Source organism: Tachypleus tridentatus, chromosome 2 (assembly GCF_004210375.1).
Source record: "Tachypleus tridentatus isolate NWPU-2018 chromosome 2, ASM421037v1, whole genome shotgun sequence".
In the NCBI taxonomy this organism is placed as follows: Eukaryota; Metazoa; Arthropoda; class Merostomata; order Xiphosura; family Limulidae; genus Tachypleus; species Tachypleus tridentatus.
This window is the reverse complement of record NC_134826.1, coordinates 66384955-66399889: the sequence shown is the minus strand read 5'-3', so window position 1 is coordinate 66399889 and position 14935 is coordinate 66384955. Positions and strand designations below refer to the sequence as shown.

General features: G+C 35.8%; 1 protein-coding gene across 1 annotated transcript; it reads right to left on the bottom strand.

Annotated features, from left to right (window-relative positions):
* On the bottom strand, positions 1-12055 carry LOC143235852 (uncharacterized). The gene is made up of 4 exons (XM_076474097.1): positions 11738-12055; positions 5186-5323; positions 1470-1591; positions 1-204 (listed from the first exon to the last, which is right to left on the bottom strand). Exons 1-4 carry the CDS (start codon positions 11852-11854, stop codon positions 165-167), a joined length of 417 nt encoding a protein of 138 aa, XP_076330212.1. The 5' UTR covers positions 11855-12055; the 3' UTR covers positions 1-164.
* Between the last annotated feature and the right edge of the window lie 2880 nt (positions 12056-14935).

The window sequence follows — 14935 nt, the reverse complement described above, 5'->3', positions numbered from 1 at the left end:
TTATGAGATAAAAAGAACCAAGAAAAATGGGCGACTTTATTCAAGAAGCTAGTTTACATTATCAGTACCCCTTTTCATCTGTTAGACAAAGCATACACATAATAAATTAAAAGGTTGCTTCTGTAGTCTTCAAGACAAGCACGATGGTCCAAACAGCCATAAATTCAGGAAAAGTACACGTCATTAGTATTCCTCCAGCGCCACCTATTGATAAGAATACGAAACAATGATATATTCAATTTTTTAACTTTCAAAGTAATGATAAAAAAAGAAAAAATTACGCCCCTTCATACACGTGATGATAAAGTATATTTCATCACACTCTTTATTTTATCTATTACAACGGATTAAAAGTTTCTAAACATCCAATTTTCAGGTTCAAATTGTCTGTGTTTGAGAAAATTGAACTTAAATGGAGTAAACTAAATCAAACGTATTCTTTGATACATCGTTTAGGTTTATTATTCATGATAAAACGTAGTTGAATGAACGAAACTACCTGTTGTAGAAACACACGTGTAGAGGATGAAATTTTAAACGCCATCTGCTGTCCATTAAATTTAGTTTCATTAGTAAAAAGTGTTGTTATTCTAGTAATCGCTATAGTTACAAAAAGGAAAAAGACAATAACATAGGCTAACAAGATGTTTTTTTTTTTTTTACCAGGCATCAGGCAGGGTAGAAATTTTGAAAAAAATTATTATTTCATTGTTTGGATCAGTATAGAAGTTTCAACATTATAAAATTTTGTAAATGTCATTTAAGTTTAAGCGTTGTATCTTTAATTAAAAAAAAAACTAATATTTTTGTATGATACGATGCTTACACACAAATATACGAACGTATGAAGTTCGCATTACTCGGTTAATCCGTGCTCAGTGTCTTCCTTATTTTGTTAAAGTGAGAAAGAAGCAGAGGCAAACAAACCAACAACGTTTCACGTAGGCCTAAAGCTGTGTTTCAAAACTTGTGACGTCATTTAGATAAAAATATCGTTAATTAAGATACTTTAGTCAAACGAGAAAGAACATATGAGTGCATTTTAATTTTCGGATCAATAATAGTTCCAACAGGTTGTTTGTTTTTAAGAGTGGACTGTTTGTGCTGTAACTACAGCGGGTACCTAACCACGAATGTTAACGTAATAAAGTCCAGACACTTGCCGCTGAACCACTGGGGCTAGTGTGAGCAGAAATATTTGTTTATTATGTTATTGTCTTACAAAAACCACTTAATAATCACGATATAAAACATGAAAATGTTTTTTTTTAAAAGCAAAATAAATACAAATATGTAAGGTTTGGAAGACTGTATAGTTTTTCTAATAATCATATACAGTATTCTAAGAAGTCACTGCTTTTTGCTCGTGGGAAAACAAAAACAATATTTTCACACATTTAACATAAAATATTTCAGAGAAACTTAGCACAGTTTTCGATTGGACGAAGTTACATTACTGTATCACTCACCGTTTCATACACAACCGTCGAGTACCAAGCTGTTCACAGAAAAGACCTTTACAGCAAGGACGACGGATTAGAAACCCGTAACCATTCACTCTACAATCGGTATATTCAGGCGCACAAAACTTCTGAAACGAAAGACAAATTTCACTTACTCATTTTTCTTCCAATATGTGGTATCTAATCAGACAGCAAGAAAACAAAAATAGGCTGTTTTATTATTACTTATCTGAAGGGGGAGATTAGAGGTCAGACAAACCTATTATGACTGCCAGTGAAGACTAAAGTAAAACAACAACAACAACTAAAACTCATAACGTTTGTTTTTTTAGCCTTGGTCTGGGGGTACAGCCCCGCCTTAATCCACCCCTGCTTATCTGTAGCGACACCAGGATTTTTTTCTGCTCAAGATGTATCTTTCTTAGATATACAACTGTTCGTGTAACGGCCCGGCAGGAACAGGTGGTTAGGGCGCTCGACTCGCAATCTGAGGGTCGCGGGTTCGAATCGCAATCACTAAACATGCTCACCCTTTCAGCCGTGGGGGCGTTTTAATGATATTGTCAATCTCACTATTCATTGGTAAAGGAGTAGCCCAAGAGTTGGCTTTAGGTAGTGACGACTAGCTGTCCCCTCTCTTGTCTTAAAGTGTTATATCAGGGACGGATAGCGCAAATAGTCCTTATGTAGCTTTGTGAGAATTTACAAGCAAAATGTTCACGTGTATACGTAAAATTGCATGTGCTATAACTAAAACTTAATGATAAACAAGTTAGGTGAAATAAATGATCATGCAAGCTTTAAAAATAAACTGGGACCACCTACTAATTACTTGCCTGAAGTTCACGCGTACGTGTGCAAGTTCCTTTTTATTAATAACTATTCTGCACTATTGTGTAATATAAGGTAGACATGCTGCCTTTTAATCCTTCAGATTAAGCACCGTATCGAACCAACTAGAAGTATAGAGGAGTCAATAAACACCCACATCTTATGAAAGTAATTTATCACCCCCAAATTATCAAAAAATGAAGGTTTTTATCCAAGCCTAAATGAGATGTTTACGTTTATCTAGACAGTACTGTGTAGGGCTAGTGCGTGAAATGGGCGAAAAGAGAAAGAGGGATCGTTTACGAAATTTGGGAAGCGATATTAATTTATTTTTTTCATTAAAGTAACTAAAATGTAAAAACTAGAAACTTGTTGGGTTATATTAGGTAAAGATAATGGAAAACTTCACTGGGTATATTCGCTAGCAGCTCGTGCGTTACGAAATTCTATATAGTAACGTGAGCTGCATGTTCGCCGAGTGATTTACAACTTGAGTGGTGGGATTATTAGTTAGACACGATTCAAAGAGAAATAAAACTGAGTTTAAATAAATATATACTGCTACGCAGGATCTTCTAAATGGATAATCATATCAACACTGAAAATTCTTTGAGCCTCAAGAAGAAGAAATATATCCTGTTTAGATATGATACTGTTAAGAGTTCTAGTATAGAAACTACGGAGATCACTTTGTGCGTATGACCTCAACTGCACAAACTGAGTCAGTAGCGAGAAGGTTAATTCGTTCTATTTCCATCTATTTACTACTTTATCTCATTCATGCATGGTTCTTACAATACCTTTTACAAATGTGTGTATATATATATATACTCTTCAAAAAAAGAAACGCAAAAGGCAAAATTTGAGACAAATTGTTAACAAGTTTATTCCGGGTAGTTCTGTATGACATGTGTGAAACTTTGCACATTCACTGCTGAACATCCAAAGTCTGCAAAGGCGAAGTCCACGCTCACTAGTTGAAGTTTAACGTCACTCAACGTCAATAACGAGTATGCCCCCCGTGAGCATCAATAACTGCTTGGCATCTCCTGCCCATGGAAGCGATGAGATGACGAATCACATCCTGTGGAATGGCTGTCCACTCAGCCTGCAAAGCTGCTGCAAGCTGAGGTAGAGTCTGCAGTTGAGGTTGTCGCCGTCGCAGACGTCGGTCCAACTCGTCCCAAAGATGTTCGATGGGGTTTAAATCTGGTGATCTGGAAGGCCAAGGAAGAACGTTGATGTTGTGGTGTCTCAAGAAAACAGTGGTGAGTCGGGCTGTGTGAGGACCGGCGTTGTCATGTCGAAAAACGTCGTTGACGTTCACCATGATGGGTTGCACATAGGGTCTAAGAATCTCGCGCCGGATGTAGCGATCTTGTGCGTGCGTGGTCACACGATGTCTGCCAGATCGTGGACGGTCACGAGTTGAACCATGTTGTTGGTGACGATTCCATAGCCTTGTGATGGTGCTTGGGTGGACATACACAGCTCTGGCAACATCTGATCGAGATTCGCCTGCTTCCAAGCGACCAATGACGTTGTTGCGTTGTGCTTCAGTCAGTCTTGGCGTAACTGTATTGCGTGTCGGTGGCTTAACACTGAGCTATAGAAACCGAGAACCCGGCACTTTTATAGGGATTTTGCACATGTTGCACTTGCAGAACATGCAGATTTCTCAAACAAATTTATTGGATACGAATGCGTTTTGGCGAAAAATCCGTTGATTTCCTCTGTTTTCAAAGTGCACAACTTTTATTGTCATTTTGGTCTTACAATCAGTGCCTTAACATGTGTAACATCACATACTCTGAGCTTGTAACGTTATTACATATATTTCTCTTTAAAATAAAAAATATCCCTTTTGCATTTCTTTTTTTGAAGAGTATATATATATACACACACATACATATAGTTTCTCGCCACAGTCCCTTGCCGCTGTAGATATTTATTGCACTCCGAGAAGATTACAGTCTGCTAAAAACTTGTGACATGGTTTGGGGCCCTCCTGAAAAGAAGTAATATAACATTTCGCCTAATGCTGCCCTACTTCAAGCTCTTAATGTGATACCTGTTCATTTAAATTGTAGTGAGAAACTAAACCCCTGACAATTGACCAAGTTTCAATACATTATATTAGCGCTAAGGGTATTGGATTCACCCGTAGATAGATAAAATTTCTTGCGAACTTAATGTTTATTTACGATTACAAAATGGGGTTCATTGGCACTTCCTAACCTCCCATCCTGGTGACCCCCTTGCATGTTGATTTGTAATTAAGCACAAAGTTACACAATGGGCTATCTGTGCTCTGCCCATCATGGGTATCGCCCTTACATGATATAGATCTTTAAAATATACAACAAAAAAACGGTAAGCGGTAAATTACAAATAGCTATATCAAATACGAAAAATAAATTTGTAGAAAATAACAACTGTTTTTTTTCCAATATTTCCTTGTAGCTTGTAGAAAAGAGAGCTTGTTTTTGAATTTCACGCAAAGCTACACGAAGGCTATCTGCGCTAGCCGTCCCTAATTTAGCAGCGTAAGACTAGAGGGAAGACAGTTAGTCATTACTAACCACCGCCAACTCTTGGGCTATTCTTTTACCAACGAATAGTGAGATTGATCGTCACATTATAACGCCCCCACGGCTGAACGGACGAGCATATTTGGTGTAACAGGGATTCGAACTTGCGATCTTCAGATTACGAGTCGAGTGCCTTAACCACCTGGCCGTGTCGAGCCGCATACTTTGTAGCTAAGAAGAAAGCTATTTTTAGCATTATAAGAGAACAGACTTAATATTTTGCCATTGGGGGTCGATTTTTTTGTATTACGTTATGAACTAAGTAAATAACATATTACTATTACGTCCTTTCCAACCCACATAGCTATTCTTCTTAAAGCCACGAAAAACTAGGGGGCTCCACTTGTAGATCGGCCTGTCGTCGTTGTACGAAATAACAGATGTAATGACCATCAGGTTCACTATGGCAACAGCAAATATAAGTTCAAGCTTCATGTCCTGTTTTAGAAATAAAAGAAGACAAAAACCACACATGTTAAAACAATATAAACAGTATTTTTCTATAGCTTTATTTATATCTGTCTACCTCGTTACTTATTGGGGAATAACAGACCAATAAACAAGAGGGAATCCTTAATATTCTGCGACACTTTAAATCCTTTCAGGCAGGATTAGAGTAAATTAATCTACGAGACTTTGGGCATGTTCAAATACATCAGTCAGAAGGGTTTAATGCTCTGAGTCCAATACTGTAATCAGATTTTAAATCTGTCAAGAGATTACGGAGCTATGAACTGAACGTTTATATTAAAAGCAAACGAAAAACCCGAAGCCATTATATGAGTTGCTAAACCGCGGCTAAAATACTTTTTTAAACAAAACACGCCTACTATTGGATAGTAAATAGCATTATCATACACACTCTCACGTAGAACTTTTTGAACGATACCAATGGTTGTTTTTAATTTTATTTTTAGAAATATATACGTTTTTCTTCTGCTTGACAAGCAACTACCAATGGATACACGTACAGATAGATAAGATAGAGAGGTAAATACAGAAAAATAGGATAGATAGACGATTATTTTTGTGTTTGTTGTAAAGCTCAAAACTATATAATGGGCAAATATAATGTTCTGTGTACCGCAGTATTGAAACATGATTTCTAGTGTTAGAAGCTCGCTTGCAGCTGCGTTACCTGGTTCCAGATAGATAGAGTTATATAGATTTATCCCCTTCTTACAAAAATAACCTGCTATACTCGAAAACGAGCTCTTTGTGTCGTACGACAATGAAGTTATCTAAATATGAGAAGACGTTTATCGACAGCTTGATTAATGATAACCCAACAAGTGACGTCAGAGCCTTTCTTGTGCACCACGAGAAGAAATTTTAGTACGTGATTGTGAGTGAAACTAACCAAATTAAAACCTTTACCCAACCTACGTCAAAAGGTGAGGTTGGTTACAAGTCGGCGAGTACTGATTAAATACAACCTTCAAGAGAAAATCCATTCAGAATATTTTCAGTATTTTTACCATAAAATGGAAAAGGTTAATTTATTTACCAGGAGGAGACTTTTTTTTAGAAGAAAGCATTAGTTTCTACATAAAAATATGCAAACATTTTCCAAAGTGGTGTATTAATACGCAGTCCATGTAACAGCGACTTCCTTCCACATAGTCTTTTGTTATAGCAACTTTTAGAATTTCATATTAAAACTCTAACTTGGAAACCTTTCTAATGTTAAGATTTCATGTGCGCATATTGTTTCCATTCTCGACAACCCACGAGAAGCCTTAAACTGTTACACAAGAAGCTAAAAGATGAAATATATTTCTGTTTATTGTTTGAGCTGTCTTTGTAATTCGATAGAACTTGTGGTCAATTTCATAAGGTTGGCGATACCAAATTAGATTGACGACTCGAGCCACTGAGATGCCACGTTTGCTAACTACGCTTTTAGAAAAGTTTTTTTTTTTTAATATGTGTCAAAATAAAAAAATGGGATGACATAGATTCGTTTCATGTCGTTTGTTTAACGAACGAAAGCAGTTTTGAATTAATAGAGTCGAACGACAACTGCATTAAAACTAATTTTAGCATTTTCTAACAAACGTCAGAAAGCTTTTAATATAAGATTAGTTGTTTTCGAAAAAATGTAAGCTACTTATAGTCCTATATAGGCTAAGTGTGGCTCAATGATTAGCATGTGGGGCTGCGTATTGAAGGGTTCGGAGTTCCAGACAAAAAGCAAAAGTACCCGTCTTCAGTGACGGGGAAGAAGTTTAAGTTAATTTATCAATTTAAATTATTTCGTGGACTTTAAAACGGCTAATATTGTTGTAGTCTTGAGTTCCCTCAGAGTCAAAGCTCACCACAAAAAGTAATTGTTGAGCATTTCAGTCATGTTACATACCGCTCAATAATAACATACGGTAAATCTACATTTTTATTATTTAACTTATGTCGCATCTTGAAATGTGAATAATAGTGATTAGTTCCTAATAATTTTGTGTAGAATATTCTGTTTGAAATTAAAATTTGTATTCAGCATTATTCATGTTTGTTCTTCCCTCATTTCAGAAGTGAATGTTGAGCTTTGTCTGCGTGCACAGCTTTCCAAATGGGAAGTCTCGGCATGACCAGGCGCTAAGACACTCGACTCGTAAGCAGAGAGTCGCGGGTTCGAATCTCCGCCACACCAATCATGCTCGCTCTTTCAGCTGTGGGGGCGTTATAATGTTACGGTCAATCCCACTATTCGTTGGTAAAAGAGTAGCCCAAGAGTTGGCGTTGGGTGGTGATGACTAGCTGCCTTCCCTCTAGTCTCACACTGCTTAATTAGGGAAGGCTAGTGCAGATAGCCCTCGTGTAGTTTTGCGCGAAATTCAAACCAAACCAAACGTGAGACAAAGTAACATTCGAATACATACCACGGTCCGCAATACATAAGATATGCAGATGAACACGCTATGTACTTTTAGTTGTGGCGCGTTATAAAAGTAGAAGTCAATCCCATCAATCGGTTGAAAAGGAGTTGGAAGCTTTCCTTCTTGCCAGTATTTCAAAAGTAGGCACGACAACATCTGTAGTTTAGGGAGTCTCTGGTGTTATCGTTCAGCCAACGTACACATGCATAATGTACCGTTCATTTATAAATAAAATCATTTTGAAATTCCAGGTGGGCTTGTTTTATTTTTACTGGAACAACGTTTCGGATTTAAGAGGAGAATCCCGTCTTACGTCGTACTCTAAGCAAAGTATAGTCGAAACAATGAGAGTTAATAGTAATTTTTAGTTTCTCATTCTAATATAGGATGTTTTAAAACTCATTTATACACAGACCGTGTAGATATGAAACTTATTTGGACACTAATAAAAGTATATCGCTTCCAAATGCTCTCTCCCCCAAAAAATAAAAATCTGCACTTTCAACTGCCTTTTAGAGTTCCAAACGTTTTAGTTAATGCTTAGCGACTTGAAACTATCGCAAAAGTTTCTAACATGTTCCCCTCAGCCAAAATACGTAACTTGATTTGAATTTCGCACAAAACTATAAAATTGTTATGTGCGCTAACCCTCCCTAATTTAGCAGTATAAGGCTAGAGGAAAAGCAGTCAACCATCATCACCCTCCGCTAACGTTTGGGCTATTATTTTACCAAAGAATAGTGGGATTGACCGTAATATAACGCACCCACAGCTGAAAGATTGAATATGTTCGGTATTGGAGATTCGAACTTGCAGAATGCAAATAAAGCGCCCTAATCACCAGATCTTACTATAAGAGTGACAGTCAAACCTCGTTATTTGAACTAAGTAAGCCCCACGCTAGTACAGCAGTATGTTTACGCATTTACAACGCTAAAATCAGGGGTTCGATTCCCCACGGTGGGCTCAGCAGATAGCCCGATGTGGCTTTGGTTTAAGAAAACACACACTAAGTAAGTTTTCCTGTTATCTCAGGTTTATAGTTTTTGTTCTCCTTTGCTGTTTATAATTTTATTTTTCCTTTCTTTTCTCTTTTATTTTCTGCGCCATTCAACCGCTTAAGCTAATGTTTTGATTGACAAGCTTATATTGAAACTTTCTCTTGTTCCCCTTCTAAATTTATATACAAGTTGTTTGTTTGTTTTAACTTATTTATTAATAGTGATTATTTTTGATACATGACAGAAATGGTGGTGTCTTTATTTAATTTATCGCTACTCAACACAATAGGATTATCTGCTCTGGGTCCACCGCATGGAATCGAGCCCTGAATTTTAGCATTGCAAGCCCCTAAACTTACTGTCAAATCACTCTGGGACATGCTGTTTTCTTTATTGTTTGATGTAGCGCATTTTTGGGTTTCACACACCACTAAACTGTTACGTTTAATTAGTTGTGTTTTTATAAAAGCTAATAATAATCCAATATCATTAGTCAAATAAATTACGAATTACTTAGAAATTCCAACTACTATGATACTGTGTTTGTAATACAGGGTAGTATTAACTCGGAAAATATGTACTTCGAGTAATGTAGGTGTCATCAAGTTGATGACATCGTGAACATGTATGTGGTTCATTGTTTGTTTTTGGAATTTCTAAAATAACGCTAAAAACCGGGTTTCAATAGTAGCAATAGGCTAGTGTTTAACTCAAATAGTCCATTGTGCTGAACAATAAAAGAACAGATCTTCCATTTGATATAAGAGGTGTTCAATATTGAACACACACACACTTATAACAATAAATACAGGGTTCAATCCCTGTGATAAAAACAGCAAAGATAGCCCATTGTGCAAGCTTGTACTAAAACAAATGAACAAACTTTCAAAAGAAGAAACTATATAATAAGCGCCCTCTATGGCTTAGCAGCAATTCCTAGAGCTTATAACATGAAAAATCACTTTTCGTTTGGAAGAGGACAGACAAATCGCCAGCTGTTTAGGTTTGTGCATGATAACAAATAAAATAGGATTAGGTTTTTTAAATCCTGAAGAAGCAGTTCACTCGTCAGCACTGTCCTCTGTAAATCTATAAAACAGGCTTAATATCCTAAGTAATTAAGCCAGATTTACTTACTTTAAACAATGTTGGTAATTAAAATAAAGCACCGTTTTTGTGGTTTTAATTTTTTTTTCTTATTACTGCATTAATTAACTTACATTTATATTGTAAAGTCGAAAAATAAAAAGAGTATATTTATACACACACAAACAAATAAACAGTATATAAACCTTAAAATAAGAAGCCATATTATTAAACCATATATAAATTAATAACACTTACTTTACATTTCATGGAATGCACGAGAGATGGAAATGATAAATTATAATGCATTCTAATGTTAGAGGATTTCTCCTGAGGAGTATTCTTATTCCATGTCTATTAATATCCCCTATGTTATAGTTTTATAATAAATCCTTATTTAAAAATATTATACACAGAAGAGAGACGATAACGTAACTCGAATCTTCAATTCATTATGTATTATTTTACATTTGACAAAATAGGTGTTGATAATTATGAAACATTAATTCTCAAATTTCGTACAATGTATTGTAGCAACTTCTTATCTTAAGTACGTGTGAGAGGGAAGGCAGTTAGTGAACTCGTGGGCCGCTCTTTTATTAACGAATAGTGGGATTTGACCGTCAGTCTTACAATTAACTCAGAGATGAGCGCTCTTTTATTTGGGCGGTAACTGAGAGCGAACCATGAAACCTTCAAGAAACCCCTAGGGTTCGGGTATAGTCGTCCTTTGTTTTGAGCTACTGAGGAGAGAAGAGGCACCCAGACAGTAGCGCTAACCACCACATGTTTTATTCAGATCTCTGAATAAAATAATAGGAATGTCTGTTACCTTCACAGCGTGGATCTTTAGGTAATAATCCGTTACACTAAACAACAGGCCGCGCCCGACTCTACTTCAGTAGACACGTGCATTCACTTATATATTAGAGGCCTGGCATGGCCTAGCGCGTAAGGCGTGCGACTCGTAATCCGAGGGTCGCGGGTTCGCGCCCGCATCGCGCCAAACATGCTCGCCCTCCCAGCCGTGGGGGCGTTATAATGTGACGGTCAATCCCACTATTCGTTGGTAAAAGAGTAGCCCAAGAGTTGGCGGTGGGTGGTGATGACTAGCTGCCTTTCCTCTAGTCTTACACTGCTAAATTAGGGACGGCTAGCACAGATAGCCCTCGAGTAGCTTTGTGCGAAATTCCAAAAAACAAACAAACAAACTTATATATTAATCTTCGCTAATACACTTCCAGGTGAAGTAGAAAAACGCAAAGCGACTATTGTTAATCGAGAACGACCCGATTTCTACGTGTGTATAAATACGTGTATATTATTGGGTTTATTCGTTGAAACGAGGAAAGACGTAACAATAGGAAAAATAAAACGGGTTTCCGTCAGGTAACATTGAATAGCAATCTATAAGCCCCAATCCTAAAGGCGCCTCTAAGCTATTTGAAACACTTGTTACGATAGTCCTTGTTTGTATCCATTTTGTGTTATGTGTGTAACACTTTCAATTTATCATTATAAAAAAAAATTAAAAACCGAAATAAATGGATGAGATGTCAGACAGACAGAGACGAGAGATTTTGTTTTCTCAGTTCCTTGTTACAAAGTCCAAATCTATCTTAGCCGAAAATATTTACCGTAATCACACATTTTAAGCATTTCGTGAGGCATTTCTAACGTTTTTATTCTATATATTTAAAGAGAGTTTTAATTTCTCAGGCATATCTCTCACTGTTCAGTATCAAATACACAGAATTCAAGTACACAGATGATATTAAATAAACGCGAATTTTAAAGTATTAACTAAAATATAATGGGGTGTTTCAACATTACAATAGGCTAAATATAGTTTTCTTCATCCAATATATATATTAAAAAGTGTAAATTCTCACCAGTTTTGAGATTTTTTCACAACGGGTTAGTTTTCTCCAACTGCAACAGAAGTCGGCCGTCTTAGAAAACTCCTCTGTAGCTCTTGTGAAATCTGTTGGCAATGGAAAAGACGACATCTTTTATAGTCGAAGCCGTGCTTTGAAACCACGAACAATCATTCACGAATGAGACGAGTCCGCAGCGAGTTCTTATTGGCTTCTCGATCTAACACAGGGCGTATCATTTGAGATTAGGTCACAAGAAAGCCATGGTGTGATCTTAAAATAAAAGGACTAAATTGTGTACTTTGACGGGCGTTAATCAACCGATCAAACACGTCAGCAGAGATGAAGCAGAAAGTCATACAAAGATAACGTTCCTTCAAAAAAGAAAAAAACCAACAACTGGTGAGTGTTTAACGAAAGTAAAACATACAAAACATAACTTTAATATTTTAAGCACGATAATGTGTATATATATATATATATATGTAAGAACTTCACGACCACCTCCTTAAGTCTTAAACTAATCGAATTTTATAAACTATCACATTATTCTGGAGTTGAACAGAGTGAAATATTATTAAAATATGGTAACAGTACCATTTGAATGCATCGTTAAACGCAAGAAGCTCTGTATCTGCCTTGAGTTAGAATAGAAATGAGAATTGCTTTATTTTTACTAAGTTATAACCTTTGTCCGATACAGACGAAACGTACGACTTTAGAGAAGTTTCTTTTTGTTCTAGAACAGAATATTTTCATATACAGTACTGTAGGCTCTCCCAGCAGCACAGCGGAATGTTTGCAGACTTATAACGCTATAAACCGGGTTTCGATACCCGTGTTAGGCAGATTACAAGTAATCCATTGTGTAGCTTTGTGCTTAATTCCAAACAAACAGTGCTGTAGTAACTGTTAAATATTCTGATAAAATCTTCGTTTGACATATTTTGTGAAATCAATGTCCACCTGCTTTCAACAATGACAAATACCGTAATAACACTAAGAAATGCCTTGGCATCAATGGATCAATCACAGGTTCTAAAACTTAACACAAGATTCTGTACAATGAAACATATATAGTAATATTTAAACTACAGTTTAACATTATTAGAACGAAACTAATTTAATATTTAGTTTACAGTATAGTTGTATTGAACGAATGAATTAATTTTAATAATATTCAAGCTATAATTTAACATTATTAGAACGAAACTAATTTAATATTTAGTTTGCAGTCTAGTTGTATTCAACAGAATGAAATATTTTAATAATATTTAAATTATGACTTAGTTTTATCAAAATGAAAAATATTTTTAAGTTAAAACTTTTACTATTAGATTGAAACGTATATGAAAATATTTAAGACATGTGTCAGCTTTAATAAGTTGAAATATATATGTATAATAACACTTAAAAATATCTCTGCCTTTTCTATCTATCCGTATTGCTTATTTTACATTGTTAGTTTAGAATACGTAACCTGATAGAATATTATTGAGATTAAGTCCGAAAATGTCGATGATAAAGAAGGTATACAACTGATGAACCAAACAATCATACTCTTATAAATATTTATTTTTTGACATTGCACGATCCTATTTAGGCCGGTATATAAAATTAGATACAAATATATATTAAGTTTGTTTGTTTGTTTTTCGTTTTCATCTGTGTATTTATCTCACTTTACACGGTTTGGTTTGAATTTTGCCAAAGCTACACGAGAGCTATCTGTGCTAGCTGTCCGTAATTTAGTAATGTAAGACTAAAGGGAAGGCAGCTAGTCATCACCATCTACCGCCAACTCTTGGGCTACTCTTTTACCAACGAATAGTGGGATTGATCGTAACATTATAACGCCTCCGTGGCTGAAAGAATAAGCATGTTTGGTGGGACGCTTTACACGGAATTTAGTGATTGTAGATTATCATAACAGAGATGACAGTGTTTAAAAATGGCTATAAACCTGTTATTGTTTGTCACCCATGCGCTTCTTACACATTGTTAAATATTCTAGAATATTTTTTTAGCCGACTAATGCAATGTTTTGTTCGTTAATAGTAAGAAGATAATTCATTTTAATGTTATTTCTACCCATTGGTTTGTTTTAACATGTTAATTATAAGTTAGCCAACAATGTAATAAAACCCGAGCGCCTTGAAAAGGTGGACCTTTCTTCTTTAGGGGCAAACTTGAAGTCAATTATTAGACAATAATGTCGACTATACCTTGATAACTAACGTAGACCAAAATTTATATATACCTGGTTTAAAATACTACTATAAAACATGGTCACCAAGTTAGATCTAATTCCTTGTATATCTTTATAAACATCGCAGGAATTATCTTAGTGGGGAACGTTTCTGTTCGTGTGTATATTCATCAGGTTACGAAGAGAACTCGATGATGAAGAAGTTGTTTGGAAACACATATTTAAAAAGTATAAAATGGATATTTTCCGCTCGTTACCTAACTGAAGCCTCCCTTTGGAACAGGCGGTTCGTGGAAGTAATGTTTATTTTTGGTTCAAAATGAGGTTCGTTCACACACCCAGAATCCCCGCCTCCCTGGCCTTTGTTATGGTATTTACTATGAAAGTTGGTAACTAAGTTAAACCTGAATTCACATGCCTTGATTATTGTATTAACTTTGTCGATAATTCCAAAATTCAACGTTCTTCATTTGAATTTCAGTCCACACTAGGGCTTTCTTGAATTCAAAAGCCATTAAAATGCTTATTTTGAATCAATTTCAAGTTGTTTTTTTCTAAAACATGATTATATAGATTGGACTTCAAGTGAAATTACTTTTGATGATGCATGGAGATCTATTCCAATCAAACATTCAGCAGCATGTCGCCATCTTTGGAGACCTGCGAAGGTCTGGTTAGCATTCACGTTCTTATGCTCGTTTGTTTTTTAATTTCGTGCAGAACTACACGAGGGATATCTACGCTAGCCGTCCCTAGTTCAGCATTGTCAGACTAGATGGATGCCAGCTAGTCGACACCACCCACCACCAGTACTGGGGCTACTCATTTACCAACGAATAGTGGGACTGACAGTCATTTTATAATGTCCTAATGTAGCGATATATACCTCTGTAACTGATTCATGCCAAAAGTAAATATGTGGTCTAAGACTCGAATAACAAACTAAAATAACTTACCAATACTTACATATGCCATTTATTTCATGGCTTATTTTTTAAAACAAT

What these genes read in the sequence shown, in the direction of transcription:
- LOC143235852 (XM_076474097.1), bottom strand. Translation starts at nt 11,854, where the DNA reads ATGTCGTCTTTTCCATTGCCAACAGATTTCACAAGAGCTACAGAGGAG. An exon ending in GTGAAAAAATCTCAAAACTG is followed by an intron (nt 5,324 to 11,737) that starts GTGAGAATTTAC and finishes TTTCTAAAACAG; the next exon opens with GACATGAAGCTTGAACTTAT. An exon ending in CGACGGTTGTGTATGAAACG is followed by an intron (nt 205 to 1,469) that starts GTGAGTGATACA and finishes TCTTATCAATAG; the next exon opens with GTGGCGCTGGAGGAATACTA.